The sequence below is a fragment of the Nematolebias whitei genome, chromosome 17 (assembly GCF_014905685.2).
Source record: "Nematolebias whitei isolate Nwh7 chromosome 17, NemWhi1, whole genome shotgun sequence".
In the NCBI taxonomy this organism is placed as follows: Eukaryota; Metazoa; Chordata; class Actinopteri; order Cyprinodontiformes; family Rivulidae; genus Nematolebias; species Nematolebias whitei.
This window is the reverse complement of record NC_056514.1, coordinates 37,261,187-37,279,505: the sequence shown is the minus strand read 5'-3', so window position 1 is coordinate 37,279,505 and position 18,319 is coordinate 37,261,187. Positions and strand designations below refer to the sequence as shown.

Sequence of the window (18,319 nt, the reverse complement as noted above, 5' to 3'; positions counted from 1 at the left end):
ACTAGCTGCTCAAACATTTCATCCTCAACTGAAATGATCAATCAGTCATGTTTTAGAAGAACTAAACAAAGAAACGTGTAGGACTGCGTGTTTGTAAATACATACAAACAGAAAAAAGCTTTCAGCTCAGCTGCTCATGAACATTCAGGTCCTCTTCCGCCCCCTGCAGGCAGATGTGCAGTACTGCACAAACTGCAGTGACATAATAGCTTTTCTTGTAATTACATCAAATTACAGTTTGTAATGTAAAGTCCCGACATGGAAACATCAAAATCTCTGTCAGTTTGTTCTGTGGATATTTGACTACCCAGAACGAAAACACGGTGTCTGTTTAGTACATAATTAATAATGCTATTTATGTTTAAAAAGGCATTTATCATAAAAACAAACTCCTCAATAAGAAACATGCGTGTTATTCTCAGTGTGTTATGACATCAACATAAGATGAGCAGATGAAGTGTGTGTTTTGTCTGCATGTGTGTGTGCTGCCTCCGATTTGCTGCAGAGTGCTTCAATCCGATTGGCTGCCAGGCTACTGCAGTCTCGTTCTCTCGTCGCTTGAGTTGCAGACTGAGAAGGGAGAACAAACTCTCCCTCACCCCCGTTTCCCATCACTTCTTTTAAATTTCATCTAACAAACTCGATCTGTGATCTGCCATACGCAGTCTCAAAAACCAGGTGTATTTTTAGAGGCTTTTGTCAGGTTCAAAGTTTAGATGTAAGACACGCATCGTGCTTCTTTAAGTCTCCGTACGATTGGCCAGCAGATCCACACTGCTCGTTCCTCACTGGCTGACAGAGGTGACGCTGCTCTGAGCTGATGTAAGTGTTTGTAAAGAAAAACCAGGCAGAAACACCGACATGCAGGACTCAATCCTGCAGGCTCACGCTTCTCCAAAACCCCACTTTCAATCCTGTCTGTTAAAACCGTGTCGATGCAGACACAAGAAGCTCCATAATGGAGAGAATCAGCTTCTGTGAGATGCTTCCTGATTATCATCTCTGACAAGAGGGAGTTCTGCTCATGAATAAATTAACATCTGTCCTGAACCAGAAAGCACGCCAGGGAACAGCAGCCTCATGTTTGTGCACAAAAAGTCTTGTTTTCACTGCAGCAGCTACTTCCTATGATTTTGCAGAGAACTTGATTGCTATTGGATTTTTGAGGTGATATGATTTGAGTTTAAAGACCACAGCTTGAGGCGCTGCAGTGGCTCATGGAACTATAATTTTACACGTTTGCATGCTAATATTTGCCAATTATGAAAATATGTGGATATAAACAAAAGAATGTTGATAAAATATCGACTAATGTAATATGAAAAATAAACAAACTGTTTTTTTGCAGAAAATGCTGAGTGCTGAATGCTTGCTTATATTTGGTGAAGAAACAAAGTGACATACAAAAAGTTAAAGAACAGAAGCTAAAATGAGCAAAACAGCAACTAAAAGCTCAAATTAGCAAAACCACAGCTTAAAGCAAAAATGTGTAAATGCATAGCTAAAGCAAACATCTTTTTAAAAAACTTTAGCTAAAAGCTGCAATTAAAGAAACCATGGCCACATGTTAAAATGAGCAAAACCATAACTAAATGTAGCATAAAGACAAAAATAGCAAGTTTCTGAAACATATTTTAGAGAACAATGATTTAAAGGAATAAAAGTGATTTCAATGCATTTCTATTGAAAAGTTTTGTAAATAATTTGTAAAAATGTATTAAATTTTAAAAGTTACAAAAATAAATGAATGAGATCAACTTTTTGGCATAAGCATAATTGAATTCACATCAAGTACGTGGAAAAATACTAGAGCCCGAACGATACGGAAATTTTGGTCATCGTCGATACCAATATTGGGAAAGGAAGGCTGATAACCAATATAATGGCAGATTTTTTTTTTAGCTTTGTCCAATCCAAAGAATCGAAGTAAACAGAGTGGAGCGGGACTTGTTTAATTAGCACAGCTGTTAGCAACCATGAAGCTAAGCTATTCAGATCCATGCTATAGTAGACACACACTAGGTTTACAAGTGGTGTACTGGTCATAAAAACTGTTTTCCTAACGTGCATTCACATTTTCTATCCTCCACTATTCACCATAAAATTATCAAGCGTGTTACAAAAATATAAATTAAACAAAGAAATACCCTTCCCTGTTCATTGTTTTAACAGTAAGTCACATATGGTGAAGGCCTAATTAGTACTGACTGTAGCATTTTTTGTATTTTTTTTTTGCAGAGAAGTAAATATTTCAGACCAACAATGCATTTCATTGAGGACAACGAATAACATTACTAACACTGATATATATTTACCACTACGTTAGATTTTTTTGTTCTGGACAAAGTTTTACAAGGCAAAAGCCTATGCTAGATTATCTAATCGTTAACTTGCTAACTTGAGAGGAACGTAGCTAATCACAAACAGGTTGGAGGATTGAAGAGAAATTTTTACTGATTTTTTTTTTTAATTTACAGATTAGTTACAATAAACTTACCATGCTCTGTTCAGCAAAATATGCTACACAGTATTGCTCGCTGCTTCAGGAGTGCTGAATGTGAAAGTGAAACTTAAAGTGAACGGTCATGGCTTGAAAGTAGTCTTCATGCACCCTCTGCTGGATATATTGTACAATTATGGCTGGTTCCAGCATTTTAGGGGTGAAAATTGGAAGTTTTTATGTCGGCGCACAACGGGACAGTTATCACCGATACCAATAGTTCCCCAAACGCCTATATTGGTCTAAAACATCAGCCCTACCAGGATATCAGTTGAGCTCTACTAAACACCCTGGCTGCTTTTTTTTTTTTTTCCTTCCCCTCCTTTGTGTTCTGACGCAAGCTCAATAATCCAGGTAGAACAATCTAAAAAAGTTAAATCTGGTCCTCTGGACATTCAATACACAAAGCAAAACAAACAAACAAAAAAAAAGAAATGTAGAAACGTTTCGTCTCTCATCCGAAAGACTTCCTCAGTCTGAGGTGCTGTATTCAGCTCAGTCTTATAAATAGCACCTTCTCAGAGTGGATCAACCAGTTTGCTGCTGACAACCAAAACCAGCTGATCACATGCTCAAGAAGGACCATCAGCCTAACAATGGATCATTAGCACACTGATGGCTGTTTACTATTCACAGAGGGCTGAGTGATACTAGCAATCACAGCAATAACCTCCTTTGAGTTCTGCTCGTTTTGAATGTTTTTGTTTAACACATCAACCTTTAATATCTCCCTCTTACACCTTCCTCTTGTACGTGTTCCTCTTGTTCATACTTGGATTCAGTCTTGGTCCTTTTTACTTAAATTCTTCTTTCTAAAGCATACTTACACCTCTCCAAGCTCTCTTCCGCCTGCTCCCATTCTCAAAACAGATGTAATGTGTGAACATAACAGCCTATGGCTGTCAACCTGTCCATCTTCATTGCAAACAATTAAGGGTTCACAGCTGATCCCTGATGTAACCAACCCCCAACCCATCTGTCACTCCTACTGCACATCTCACCACTGTCACTACTAATTGCCACACACAATTAACCCAATGTGAGGACCTTGGGGATCACTGTCTTACCCAAGTACAGTTCACTGAATGACTGAAACAAACCTTGACATTAGAGGGCAGCCTGTCCTTTCTCCTCAAACATGGTCACCTGAGGAGATACTTTCCATGACTCACGTAGGAACCCTGCACTAATAACTTCCTGCTAACAGAGTGCATGAGCAGTGGCCCTCAGCTCATTGCATCTAAAGCTAATTAGAGGATTGCCTGGAGAATCGATACAGCACTTTAGCTGTATGTACAACATCACTACTTTCACTATCTGCTGACTGTCAGGCCCCAGGCTACAACTGGACACAAAACGCTGAGATGTGGGTCCCGTTTCATTAAGCTTTATTGGTAATTATTCGTCTTCCGCGTGATGTGAACAGATGGCTTAACATAGGTTCTGAAATATAAGCGCACATAAACACCGTAACTCTACAGTGGATCATTGTTGGAAACATCGTCACATCGCCTCCTTCCTGTCTGCTGTCGCTGAAGATCAAGACTCAAAGCTGCAGATAGTTTATTAAAAAAATAAAATAAAATAAAATAAAAGGCGTGCCTGCTGCCATCTTACCCTTTTTAAAGCAGACGTCCTTCTTTCTGTTTTTGTCTTCATCACTGACAAGAAACAGGCTTAATGTATGAAATGATCTCAGTCAGGAGGATTTTGCAAAACTTACAACTACTGTACTTATAAAACACCTCATTTACTTCCGATCTTCTGCTTTGTGTTTGCTGAAGAGGATTACAGCCAAGGATGCTTATTTTAGATTATTTAACGGAACCTCAGCCCCACCAACTTGAAATGGTCTGTTTTGATCAATCACAAATCTAAATATACATTTAAAATGGTCAAAAATAGATAAAACAAGCGTCTTAATTATTATTTTGTTGTCCTATATACAAGGGCAAAAAGTGCACGGCTCAGTCTGTCTGCTCTGATCCAGGCAGCTGTCCTGCTGATCACCTTCAAAATCCCCCCCCCCCCCCCAAAAAAAAACGTTGTTTTTCTCACCTAAACACACACAAACTCACTTCCTGTGTGTGTGTGTCGTGATCTCTGCTGGATCAGATCCACAGATCAACACAGAGAGCGCACACAGCCTTGAAATATCCCATCATCCTGTCCACTGGGCTTCTACCTTTTCAGGATACATGGTAGTGATCCCCCCATCCAATGCCCTGCACATTTTACACACCAGCATTTTAAAACGCATTTTAATGCCCTCTTTAGCAGTTTCTCTAATTCACTCACTCTTTACAGACTGTCTCATAACTTTTTGGGGAAACAAGACCCGTTTCTTCAGACCTAGCCCCCAACATTTAGTCATACACAGTCACTAAAGTTGGTTTCTCATTGGTTTGTAAACGTTGGCAACAAATTGTGAGCAACATTTGCAAGGAAGTTTCCAAAATGTCTTAAAACATTTTTCTCAATTTCATCTGAGTTAAAGGGCCTTGATCTCATGTCACAGGAACTTTGAACATGTCAGAAAACTTTACAAGACAGATTTTCTCTCAGAAATAGTCATCTTGGGTATCTAGAACCATTCTCATTTTAGTTTTGCAACTTTAGAGAGTTTGGCATGTATTACTTGGCTTGCAGGCGTGTGATACCCCTGTAGGTATTGAGTCTACATTTTGCCTGGGATTGTGGAAATGTATCCTTTAATGGATTTCCTAAAATTGTTTGGAATATTTTCTTCTCATTTTTGTGCAGTTGACAAGTCCCAGACCCCAGTGGTGTCACTGTGAGACACCAACCAACAGATGGTGTCTCTCATAGTGAGACACTAACCAACAGGAAAAGTCTCTCATTGTGAGACAATGCCGCAACAGTAGTGTCTCATTGGACTGCAACTCCAATATTTGGGGAACAACATTTCGAAGTTGTCTCAAGTCTGTTGCTTCAGTCACAGAGCTGTACCATCTTGTTGCAATCCAACTCTTTTGAAAAAGAAAAAAAAAATATATATATATATTTATATATATATTTATATATATATATTTATATATATATATATATATATATATTTTTTTTTTTTTTTAATTGAGGATTTTCAAAAATTGACTGTACAAAATGTGGCCACATGGCTCGTTGGTCACAAACAGAACTCAGTGAGAATGTAATGGAAAATATACAGATTTTCTTTGCAATTTTGAGTTTTCAACAGTCGAAGTCTTGTGAGGTTCTACGTTTAGTGTAGCTCCTACACTTTGTTGTAAAACAGTCCAAATTTTAAAGGAGTGTTATGGGCAAAGGAAAGTGTTGGAGCAATCTGGCTCTTCAAACAAACCAAGCAGAAAAACTAACAAATGTACAATCCGAGTGATTTTTTTTTTTTTTTTTTTGCCACAACCATTCTAATATATATTAATGCCTTAAATTTTGTAAGAATTCAACCTTCATTTATACAGGTTAATTCCATTGAGCCTCAGGGACTCGTTTACAAGCGAGACCTGATTTTAACAGATTGAGGACAACAGTGGACAACAAAGACAACAGCAAACAATCATAAAGGATGTGTACAAATTGAGAATAACAAGTGAAAATAAAATGGTATTAAAAAAATGTAACCAAAAACAGCCAGGTTGTAAGGCGATGTAGAAAACTAAAAACAGGAACATGTCTGCAGTGGTTTTTCCCAGAAGCTTAACAGATGTTTGAAGCCACTTGGAGAGGTCAAGGTCGAGAGCTTCAGATCTTTTTGTAAGATATTCCAGGAAACAGGAGCGGAGTAGGAGAAGAACCTTTTGCCTAGTTCAGTCCTCACTGAGGGGACACTGCAGGTAATAATGTCCTGAGAGCGCACGCTGTAGCTGCACTCACGCAGAGACATGTAGGAGGAGATGTATGAAGGCAGCAGACCAAGAAGTGATTTAAAGATGAAAATGTACCAGTGAGAGAGTCTGCGTGAAGTTAATGACCAGTTAACCAGTGAATATTGGGTGAAACGGTGGGTACGGTAGTTACAGCCAGTTATGAATCTTAGTGCACCGTGATAGACAGCATCCAACATCTGCAGCATCCAACATCTGCAGGGTTCTTGTAGGAGCGTTCATGTAAATAATGTCACCGTAATCAATGGAGGGAAGGAAAGTCGCAGTTACAAGGTGTTTCCTAGCATTCAGAGTTAGACAGGATCTGTTTCTGAAAAAGAAACCCAGTTTAACTCAGTTTCCTTACTAGGTTTTCCACGTGGAGCTTAAAAGAGACAAGAGAGTCGAACAAGTAAAAAAAGTCCATGATCGATAATCCAGGTACACAATCCAACAATTTTCAGTCAGGTCATCCGGACAGAGATAAGATAACCTTAACCTTGTGCTAAGATGGTGTCCAGATGAACTGACTGAAAATTGTTGGAGTTAACCAACAATTAGGAATCAACAAACTCAATAGGGTCATCATTCGAGGACAAAATCGAAGGAAGAACTGCTGGAACCGACTTCCTGACTGGCATTCTTCCATAACATACGTAACAAATAAGATCACAGGCCAATGTCAGTTGGTTGGATGACAACAGCCTTTTGAAACTGAGGTAAAAACACCACGTCCATTTATATAAAAAGAACTGGTGACAACTGATAAGCTTCTTGAAGGGGCTTTCCATTTTGTAGTTGTAGCCCACCAGCCTTGTTGACTTTCAATGAAGGGCCAAAAATCATCCAACAGTCCAAACCACGTTTCAGTTAAGGCCTTACAGGGTTACATTAAGGGGAAAAAGAAGAAATCTCCATTACTGCTTTTATTGATGCTGCTAATTGCTATGATTTTCCACAATCTTAAGCTATTATACACATTTATAATATTAGGATAAAAAAATAAAGTGTTAGGCATAAAACAGTAAAGTGTGCCACTATTCCAACAAAATGGTGGAATCATAATGGAAGAGAAAATTAGAAAGTTAATGGACGGTGGGAAACTTAAAGCAGGACGAGTCATGAACCGGTCAACATTTTCTCGTGTTTTCTCTTCGTTCTCAGCCGAGTCAAGAGTCACACAGTGCGAGTGAATGATGACGCACATGAAGACATCTGACTTCCTGTAAGCTGCGGCGGAATATAGTAAAAAAAAAGCAGCTAGCTAAACGGTTTGAGCTCTTTTGCTCAAACAAAAAACAATAAAATGTGCAACTTTACTGTGTTGGAAGATTAAGAAAATATCTCATGGGTTGTCAGATTGACTTCGTTTAGTTCAATAAAATGTCTCTGCACTAAATGTTATTCTATGCAGGCCAGACAAAAGCAGTTGTGTTGAGTGTGTGTGTGTTGCATAAATGAATAAACTGTCCCAGTTCTAAATGTCGGTCTTCCACTGCGGAGGAGAGAAGAGCAAACGAGGCTTCAGGGAGGTGGAGGAGAGGAGGATAAAAGGCCCGTAACGAACGTTCTCATCCTCCCCATCAGCCTCTCGTCTTTTTACCCCCGCCTCCAGTTTCCTCATTTCTTCTGCCACCAATCCTTGATCCAGCTGTTTCCTCCCCAAGCAGTAACTCCTCTTTATTTTAATTAGATGTTATGCTTTGTTTTCTTCTTCCCATCTCTTTTTTGGTGCAACGTGTTGGGGATGTACTTCTCCCCTGCCTCACCACCAACCCCTCCACGTCTCCCCCGTCTACCAATCACAGCGGTTGGCAGCCTCTGCACCAGTCCATCCCTGCAGCTCCCTCTGTGTTGGTGATCTTTGTATTCTGGTGCCATAAAACATGTCATCTTTATGACGGTCTTCCTTCAGAAAACCTCACATTAACATGACAGTTAAGGCTCGCTCTCCGCTGCCTCGTCCCAGCAATTCACTCTCACGTCCCGCAGCCTTCCTCCTCCCCTCCGTGATGAAGTCCTTCAATAATTCATCATTTGCTCTCTTCAGGTACGTTCTCAGAGAACTGTATGTTTCCACTGCTGTTTGCTCAAAAATAATGTTATCCACACTGTCATACAAGACGCCACGCTTAGAGAATGTACGGAACATAGGCCTGTCACGATAACTAATTTTGCTAGACGATTGTCTCAGAAATTATTGCGAAAAAAGATATTATTGTTTAACATTTGACAATAATTAGTAATTATTGTCAAATTTAAGTAGAAATGTTTAATATGTTATGAGTGTAGTACCTTTTAACGACCACTGGATGGCAGTATGAGACTGTTTGAACCAAAGGATGATAGTGAGGGAGCGAGCAGCATCTCTAAGAAAAATGAGAGGGAGGCCCCTTGACGTGACATGGGCTGTCTCTCTTTTTTCTTTTTTTTTTCAGTTCTCAAAATGGCGGACACTCGTGTGGTTTGAGCTCTTTAGCATAGCATTTGTCACACAAAGCGTTTAATAAAAAAAATCAGTAAACAAGTTCTCAGCTTTTTTTTTTTTTTTGCATAGAAAAACAACTTTTTACACGAAGGCACGGGTTTCAACCGTGAATTTTGGAGCTTCGACAAGATGGAGGTTTTTTCGCAAGGACGGTCTGTTAGCTTAGCTCGTAGCTTAGCTGCTTGTAATGATCCAAAAACGCGATTTTGGACGGTTAACAGATTTTAAAGAGAAAGGGAAGTGAAGAGCACCGGAGTTGAGCCTTTTGTCATCCAGTGGCTTCAGAAGAAAGAGACACGAAGAAATGATAAAGCCGATAAATGAAAATGAGATCGATACTTTTAATTTATCATGCGATTAATTGATTTATTTATCGCAACAGGCCTAGTGGGGAATGACTTAACTACTACCACACCTAATTGTAGCATATTTGTAAAACTGATGGAAATTAATACATTTTTTGTTGTTTTCTAAGGTCAGCTGGTTGTGGTGGCCATCTTGAATTAGGTTGGCTCCAACATCTAACCACATACAACACATTGTCAATTTAAACTTCTGTCTGAAGAGGAAACTGCTCAGTAATGCATTCATTCTTAACTTTAGGAATGTATTATGAACACGTGTTGGAAAAACAATTCAAGAGCTTCGTGAGTTAATTTTGAACTATTATACTGACTTTGAAATGTATTTTTAAAATGACAAAATGACCAAAAAACAAACAAACCTAAAGTTTCCAGATATAGAAAACAAAAGGATCAATTATTTGGTAAAATCTTCAAACTGATGTGAAACTGAACTCACTTGCTGACAGGAGAGAGAGAACACCTTCAGATATCAGGACTAAAGAAACGGAGGAGGCCTCTAATACGAGTCTTGGCTGGAAAACATGTCAGGGGATTAATAAGGTACAATGCCTTGTCACAGGGGACCTCTTTAAATGTGAAATGTGTGTGCGCGCCTGTGTGTGTGTTTTATCCAACCCCCCCAGAACAATACAGCCTTCTGCCAGTTGACAGCCTGAAAGGAGGAGGCATTGATAGACACCCAAGAAGGGGAGGAGAGTAAAAGATAAAAAGAGTCCTTTCCAAAAATAACCATCAGAATAAGCATCATTTCCACCGCCCCCCCATGACCCACATCCCCCTTCTACAATCCTCATCCGACTCTGAAGGTAGCGGCACCTCGGTCATCCTCCGCACGAGGCAGAGGTACTGATGCTGATTTTTTTTTTACCCGTAGCAGTTCTCTGGTTTGCAAGTTTTTAGCCACATATTTGCTTCTATTTTTTATTTTTATTTATTTTATTTTTTATTTATTTTTAATATCAGTCACACAGCTAATAAGTAAGTAATAAAGTTTAAATAAAATCTAGAAAAATTACCTTTCACAGAAAATGTGGTGTGAGAGGAGCTAAAGAACTTTGCCTAAATTAACTTAAACTGAGCTGTTAAGTTAAACCAAGCAGAAAAGAGGCTAAAATGAGCAAAATGCAACCTAAAAGCAGCAGAACAGTAGCTAAACGTAATAAAATAGATGCTAAAGTTAAAATCATAATGCAGTAGCTAAAACTGATAAAACACTGAAAGCAGCAGAATAAGAGGCTATATGAGAAAAACAGATTATAATGTTAGGAAAACTATAAATGAAAGTGGCAAAACAGATATCAAAGTTAAAATCAGCAATACAGTAGCTAAATAAGAAAAACAGTAGCATAAAGCAGCAGAAAAGTAGCTAAAACTTGCAAAGCAGTAGCTAAGATACGCAAACAAGACGCTAATATAAGTAAAACTAGATAACTGGTAAAACAGATATTAAAGCTAAAATCAGCAAAGCAGTAATTAAAATAATTGTATGTATATTAATGCTGTATTAACTGTACGCATTAATTAAAATTAATAAAACAGTATCTGAAAGCAGCAGAATAGTGGCTAAAATGAGCAAAACAGATGCTAAAGATAAAAATATCAAAACGGTAGCTTAAAGATAGTTCAAAGTAGCAAAATGGTAGCTAAAAAAAGCTAAATTGTATCCAAGAGCAAAAGGTGGCAGAAAAGTCAATAAAAGTAGTGAAAATTGAGCAACTGTGCTAAAATTCAAAAAGAAGAAAGTTTTAGATAAAATTCAGATATCTTCAGTTCTATTAAAAACAACAAAGTTCATGCTCAATCATCCAGGTACCAAATCCAATAATTCTCAGTCGGGTCATCTGGACAGTTTCTTTTTTATAGAGACATTTCGCCATCTATCCAGAGGGCTTCATCAGTCAGAGGAGTTCCAGCAAACTGTTTTCCCACCAAGCAGTAAACTCCTTAAGTGGATCAACCAGTTTGCTGGAGCTAAGATGGTATTCATCATGGCCATCTGGTTGAACTGGTTGATCCACCTGACTGAGAATGATTGGATTTATTAAAAACAGTTAATATAAAAAGAAAAAAAGTAAAGTTACAAAAATCAAGTTGTGGCACACTATGGCTAATGGAACTAAATGTTTTGGTTTATAAATGGTTAAAACGGTCCAAAGTCTGTTGAAGTAGTTTGGCTGGAAAAGACAAATGGAAGAAACCAACAGGAAGGCAGGAAGTGACACATCTGAGCGGACGGCTGACCATCATGATGACGCGCTCTGTGATGACATCATCACTGTGCATCATTCTTTCAACTCAAATACACCATTTATGTTCTGATGCATGCAACTGAACATTTAAACAGAATGAACTTTACAAATATTGGCTACTCTGTGAAAGTGACACACCTTTAGAGGGTTTTTCTTCAGAGCTGGGTGAAACCAGTCCTCCCACAACTGTCGGTCTAAGAATCCAGAGTTATTTTAGAATAAATAAAATAAAAACCTCTAAATCTACGATCTGGTTTTTTTTTTTAAGAGCGTAGGCTGCAGTCGGTCATGATCACAAACAATTTAAGAGTTTGTGGGCGAACAAGGAGTGATATGGTGAAAACAAACGTTTTTGCAAGTTACTGAACATTGCTGCATTCAAGCTCGAGAACATTTTTAAATATCGTATTCAGTTTGTGTGATTTTTATTTAGCCAGTTTTAGCAATAAGCGCGATATGTCGGATCCAAATAAAACCGATGATCCGAAAAGCGTGACCGCTGCAGATGACACAGCTCATTGACGCCTAAAAGAATCATTCAGCTTGGAGTTTTTGTCTGGAGCACGTGGCTATTAGCTTTAACGGCAGCTGTTTGTGTTTTCCAGCTTCCTGTTACAACTGTAAACATCCTGTTTACAGGATTAGTTGCACGGGTAAACGTGACATGGCCTATGTGGAAAAACGCGTAAGAAACAGGTTTTCACAGGTTAATTTTGCATAAAAATCTAATAATCTTATGATCGCCTTTAAAATATTTTAAATAAACATGGGAAACACGCTTCCTGTGCAATTATGGAACAGCTCCGGCATGTTCATGTGATCACATGTGTTCAGATTTATCCCACGTGGCACACATGTAAGGATAAGGGCTACTACTTTATGAACAACCTGAATCACCCAGACTGAGACAGAACCAGAAAGAGGAAAAAAAATCCTTCACTTCGTAAAAACAATTAAAGTATCATTTACAAATAGTGGAGGTATCTATTGCAGCGAGGGATTACTCTTCAGCTGCACGTGCACACAACAAATCTCATAACTCAGATACGCTCAACCCTCGGAGAAACAAAGTGAACATCATGCAAACAACAAAGGTCTGCGAAGGACAGAAAGAGCCACGCCTGACACAGCGAGCGTAAAGGTGAGGTCATGTAAAGGAAGGCGGACGTAATTGAGGAAAACTGATCTGAACAGCCAGAGGATATTTTTTGCACCCTGGTGCCAAGACGTGTCCCAGAGCAGACAGCCGTATAGATTTACCTCGAGCGAGCCGAGGATAGCCGATACCTCCACTACACCGTTACTCTACAAACACCGAGGAGCTGCTGACGGCACCCTGCAGCACCTTTTATTTACTAAAGCAACAACATGCTCCTCACCTGTTGTCTTGAATGTGAAACGTTAATCTGAACTCGCACAAGTTCAAATAAAGGTCAAGCATTATTGGCTCCATTTTTCATCACATGCACGCCCTCTGAATGCTCGTTGTTCCATTTTTTTAAATCTTTTTCTTTGGACTTTTTGTTTCTACTGAAATAAAAGTCATTTCGAAGTTGATCCAAATCAACAACTGCAGGAGAATAAAAAAAAAATGGCTTCCAGAATTATTTGGCGATAAGAAAGCCACCAAAGCTTCTTTTTTTTTTGAGGAAGCGGAGAGGCCTGTCTCGATAACAAATTTTGCTGGGCGATTAATTGTCTCAGAGATTATTGCGATAAACGATAATATTGTTTGAAAGTTGACAATAATTACTGTCAAAGTTAAGAAAAAATGTTCAATTAGTTTTTTGTGTAGTACCTTTTTTGACCACCAGATGGCAGAATAAGACTGTTTGAACCAAAGGATGAATAGTGAGGGAGCGAGCAGCGTGTCTCTTTAAGAAAAATGGGAGGGAGGCCCCTTGACGTGACATGGGCCGTCTCTCTTCGGTTCTCAAAATGGCGGTCACTCGGTGTGGTTTGAGCTTTTTAGCATAGCATTTTTCACACAAAGTTTTTAATAAAAAAAATTAATAAAAAAGTTCTCAGCTACTTTTTGCAGAGAAAAACTTTTTACACTTAAAGCTTAAAGAAGACAGAGGTTTTTCCTGAGGTCTTAGCTTCTCAGCTTAACGATCCAAAAATACAATTATGGATGGTTAATATGGATATTAAAGAAAAAGGAGAAGGGGGGGGGGGGGGGTCAGTGAAGAGCACCGGAGTTGAGCCTTTTGTCATCCAGTGTCTTCAGTAGAAAGAGAGACACAAAGAAACGATGAAGCCGATAAATGAAAATGAGGTCGATAATTTTCATTTATCATGTGATTAATTTATTGTTTATCGCGACAGGCCTATGCTTGACATTGAGATTTTCTTCTCGGTAGCTGAAATTTGAGTTTATATCAAAGGTTTCCAACCTTTGCGTTCTTGCACCAACAGAAGACCTCAAGCTTATCCAGTTCTGACCAGCTTCGATCTGAAGAAGGTTGGAGCTGAGAACAACTTGATATTTTTAATATATATGGATCTAAAAAAGGCTGTTTTTATCTAACAAAAATGTTAACGAGTCACTTTTGCAACGCTGATTAATGTTCCCTTTGTGGGTGAATGGTGCTCGTAAAGTGAAAGCTGCGCAAACAGTGTTTTCTGCTGTGAGAGCACAACGCAGGTGTGCTGTTAAAGACACACCTGGGACAGACAGAAACACTTAAACGAGCTCCATCATCAAAACAGGAAGTTGTGTCTGAATGTCCACATTGGCATTGCACCGTTCACGAGCAAACTCCACCCATGGGCCATTATGTACACACAAACATTACACACATTACTTCAAACTCTCTCAATCTCCTAACAATCATCACATCTAGATGTAGCCTAAGCCAAAGGAGATACAGACTTTAAGCAACGATGAAGAGAGGGCGTCAGAGGACTAGAAAGTTCCTGGAGAAACTTTGTCAGGGACTGCCACGTTGCGGTCATTTAAAATTTTTGATTGGACAGTATCATGTGTTGGGGTTCACTCTCGGCTGCCACCACACCAAATTTCTGCTTAAAGCGGCAAAATATCAATGAGTTAAAGTATTTTGCTTCTTTTAAGCTACGGTGGCCGTCTTGGATTTTTGATTAGGATTCAGTATGTGATGGGGAACGTTCTCAGCTGTAACCACGCCAAATATCAACTCTGTATGTGTAAAAATAGAGTTAAAGCCATTTAAATTGAGTTTGGCGGCCACCTTGAATTTTTATTTAATTCATAATTTATTTGGCATTGGTTTCAGCGACTACCACACCAAATTTCAGCTTAATATCTCTAAAAAAATGGATAATTTACAGTTTTTTTCCTTTTTAGCTCAGATGGCCATCTTGGATATTTGATTTGCAACCAGATTGCGAAAAATTACTAATAAAAATGTCATCTTTGTTTGCAAATTACATCGCCATGGTTACTTGAAATGCCAATAAAAGTAGGGAGCACACATCATGGTGCCGAGCCAGTCATTTTGATATAATATTTGTGAGGGTCACACAATAAATCACAATAAACAATAAATCAATTAATCGCATGATAAATGAAAATTATCGACTTCATTTTCATTTATTGGCGTTATCGTTTGTTCGTGTCTCTCTCTTTCTACTGAAGACACTGGATGACAAAAGGCTCAACTCCGGTGCTCTTCACTGACCCCTCCCATTCTTTTTTCTCTTTAAAATCTGTTTTAACGATCTAAAATCACGTTTTGGGATTGTTAAAAGCAGCTAAGCAACAAGCTAAGCTACAAGCTAAGCTAACAGGTCGACCTCGGGGAATAAACCTCCGTCTTGTCGAAGCTCCAGAATTCACGGTTGAAACCCGTGCCTTCGTGTAAAAAGTTGTTTTTCTCTGCAAACAAACAAAAAAAAAAGTAGAGAACTTGTTTACTGATTTTTTAAATTAAAAGCTGTGTGTGAAAAATGGTACGCTAAAGAGCTCAAACCACACGGAGCGTCCGCCGTTTTGAGAACCGAAAAACAGGAACGAGAGACAGCCCGTGTCACGTCAAGGGGCCTCCCTCCCATTTTTCTTACAGAGACACGCTGCTCGCTCCCTCACTATCCATCCTTCAGTTCAAACAGTCTTATACTGCCATCTAGTGGTCAAATAAAGGTACTACACACAAAAATTAACCAACATTTCTTCTTGAATGTGACAATACAGTGAACCCTCGCTATAACGCGGTTCACCTTTCACGGTCTCGCTGCTTCACGGATTTGCATCGTGCATTGTGTTCTGCATTCTGTTTGGGTAAACGGTCTCTCCAGTACAGTAGTTATTTGTAAAAAATCATTTATACAGCACTTTTATTTGTTAAACAAATGCTTGGGCCTGTAAAAAGGTTTTGTTCTTTGGTTTGAATGTATTATGGAGTATTGTATAATAATTGTAAAAAAAAAAAGGTTACTACTTCATGGATTTCGCCTATCACGGGTTCTTTTTGGAACGTAACCCCCGTGAAAAACGAAGGTTCACTGTAATTACTAATTATCGTCAAATTTCAAACAATATTATCGATTATCGCAATAATTTCTTAGAATTAATCGTCCAGCAAAATTTGTTATCGTGACAGGCCTAGGTACACACTGCGGTTCGGGCCACATTAAAGTTGATGGAAAAGTAAGATATAAAATTAAGAAACCCTGTCAGGTGGATAATAATAGGTGCTGCCTTACTAGGCAGTCCCCAATTAGAAGTGGCTTAAAATGAAGCGCCGTTGTCTTTATTTCAGATTAATTTAGCTCTTTCTTCAATTTAGCAGAGATAAGATACGGTGAACGGAGCAGAGAGAGGACAGAAACAAAAGAAGCCGAATGCAAACGCAAAGTTGTGAAGTTCTGAATTTAACAATTAGAGAAAAATCTCTTTTAGTTGGAGCTGGGACTCACAGCCATCAATGACATCCAAGGTATAATAAAGTTTGAATCTTTCTGCTGCAACATGACCCTGAATCACAGAACCGCTCGCTTGTCATAAAACTTATAACTGGTCAAACAGCTGCCTAGATGAAAACCTTTTTATAGATACAGACAAACACATCGACTTCCTGTCCTCTCTCCATTTTAACCTTGATCCTAATGAGGTCAGAGTATTGACTCGTAAGAACAGGTGGCTAACCCGGGAATAAGGACGGCCTCGGGCCAGTGCACTAAAACACAAACAAGCCCACATCTCAGCATGTGCGCACACACGCACGCACACATGCATGAGAGATTATAGGCCTCGACACAACTGCAGCACGATAAATACCCACGTAAACAAACGGATACGCCAACAAAGCTTTTCAAACTGAGCCAAACAGATCCGTCGTGACTGATGCCGAGTCAGACGTACAGATCGGACCGCAGTTACGTCTGAGATCACGTCTAAACTTTGTCCTTGCACAAAGACGTCTGCAGAAACAGCCAACACCTAACCGCAGGGCGTGAGTACTCGTGCGTTTGGCACAAATCCACCGGTTTTTGTCCCAAAACAGCAAAAATAAAATCACTGCATCAAAACAAGAAGGTTTAAGACACAAAAGTGGGGAAACAACGAGTTCACAAACACATCGAACCAGAGAAATTAGGGATGATTTCTAATTAAATTTAAATCTGGAGTGTATTTGTTTATTAAATGTAACTTGTTCAGTTTGTAATGGGATTCTCGTTTCGTAACTCGGCTGACTGATCCTCCTCACGCGAGCTGAACCCGTCTGTCCTCTGCAGCTGATTCTTAATTTTTCTCTTTCTCCGAGCGCGCTCCCTGCTTATCCATCTTCCTGTCTTTTCCAAACACCCCCCCAGTATTCCCACTGGGACCCCCTACAATCGCCACCTCGGAAGATTGGCCTCTCCGACTGTCTGAGGCTGCATCCTGACAAAAGACAAGCCTCTTCCTCGTTTCTCTACCTTTTTCTTCACCTCCCGCGATCGCTTCCTCGCCTTCTTTTTCTCCTTCTCCTCCTCTGCGGCGAGATTCTCGTCCGCCTTTTTCTTCAGCTGCGAGGCGGCGTGCGCCATGCTGCCCCAGCCCAGTTAATCCACACAGGTGGGAAGTGAAGGAGGGATGGAGAGCCGACCCAGAGCGTCCTCTTTAACCTTCTTTCTTGTTCTTGCTCTTCGTCAGAGGAGCAGCTGTTACAGGTGTGCGATGAGGAGAGCTCCTCTTTTTTTAAATTTCCTTCTTTGTTAAGCTTCTCGTCTTCCGCTGCAGCCGTCCACACTGTGCAGATGCTGCGATCCAGTTTGGAGCAGGACAGAAACACAACCTGCTTCTTTCACCGCACAGAGTTCAAAACTAAAAATCGTTGAAGAAAATACAAAAAAAAATGATCTTCATCCAGTTCACATGGTCCTCTGGAGATAGAATTACGTCCAAAAATAGTTACAGGTGCACTAAACCAGCTCCAGATCCAAGAGGCTCGAGCTCCAGTGTCCAGCCCAGCAAAGAGCTCTGTTTTCTGGGTAAGAAGGTTCGCTCGGTCCCTCGGTTCCCAACCACCTGCACCTGGGCCATCCTCCGTGCACCCGCTCGGTCCGCGACGTCTCGCCAGGACACGTGAAGGCAGGGAAATGACAGAGGAAAGAAGGTTGAGATGAGAGGAGGAGGGGGAAGAAGAGGAGGAAGGAGGGGGGCAGAGAGAGGTAGAAGGAGCAGCTGAGGAGGGAGTGGGGTTGGATGAATACCTCTGCTTGGGACCAGCTGGCTACAGCTGAGAGATAAAGACAGAAAAAAGAAGGATGAGTCTTCACACAGGGTGGGTGCCGGACAAACGCCCGGCGGGGGGCCAGTATGGCTCAACATGCACTGAGTGCAGCCATCATGCGCCTGTTATGAAACTTATTGCCTCATCTCACCGAGA

General features: G+C 39.9%; 1 protein-coding gene across 1 annotated transcript in view; it reads right to left on the bottom strand.

Annotated features, from left to right (window-relative positions):
• The window catches only part of ank3b (ankyrin 3b), a 155,168-nt gene extending 137,287 nt beyond the window's left edge, over window positions 1–17,881 (bottom strand). The window contains exon 1 of the mRNA XM_037691560.1: window positions 17,367–17,881. Within this exon, the coding sequence (XP_037547488.1) occupies window positions 17,367–17,477 (111 nt within the window). The 5' untranslated portion in view covers window positions 17,478–17,881. The remainder of the gene's footprint in view (window positions 1–17,366) is intronic.
• Window positions 17,882–18,319: the final 438 nt, after the last annotated feature.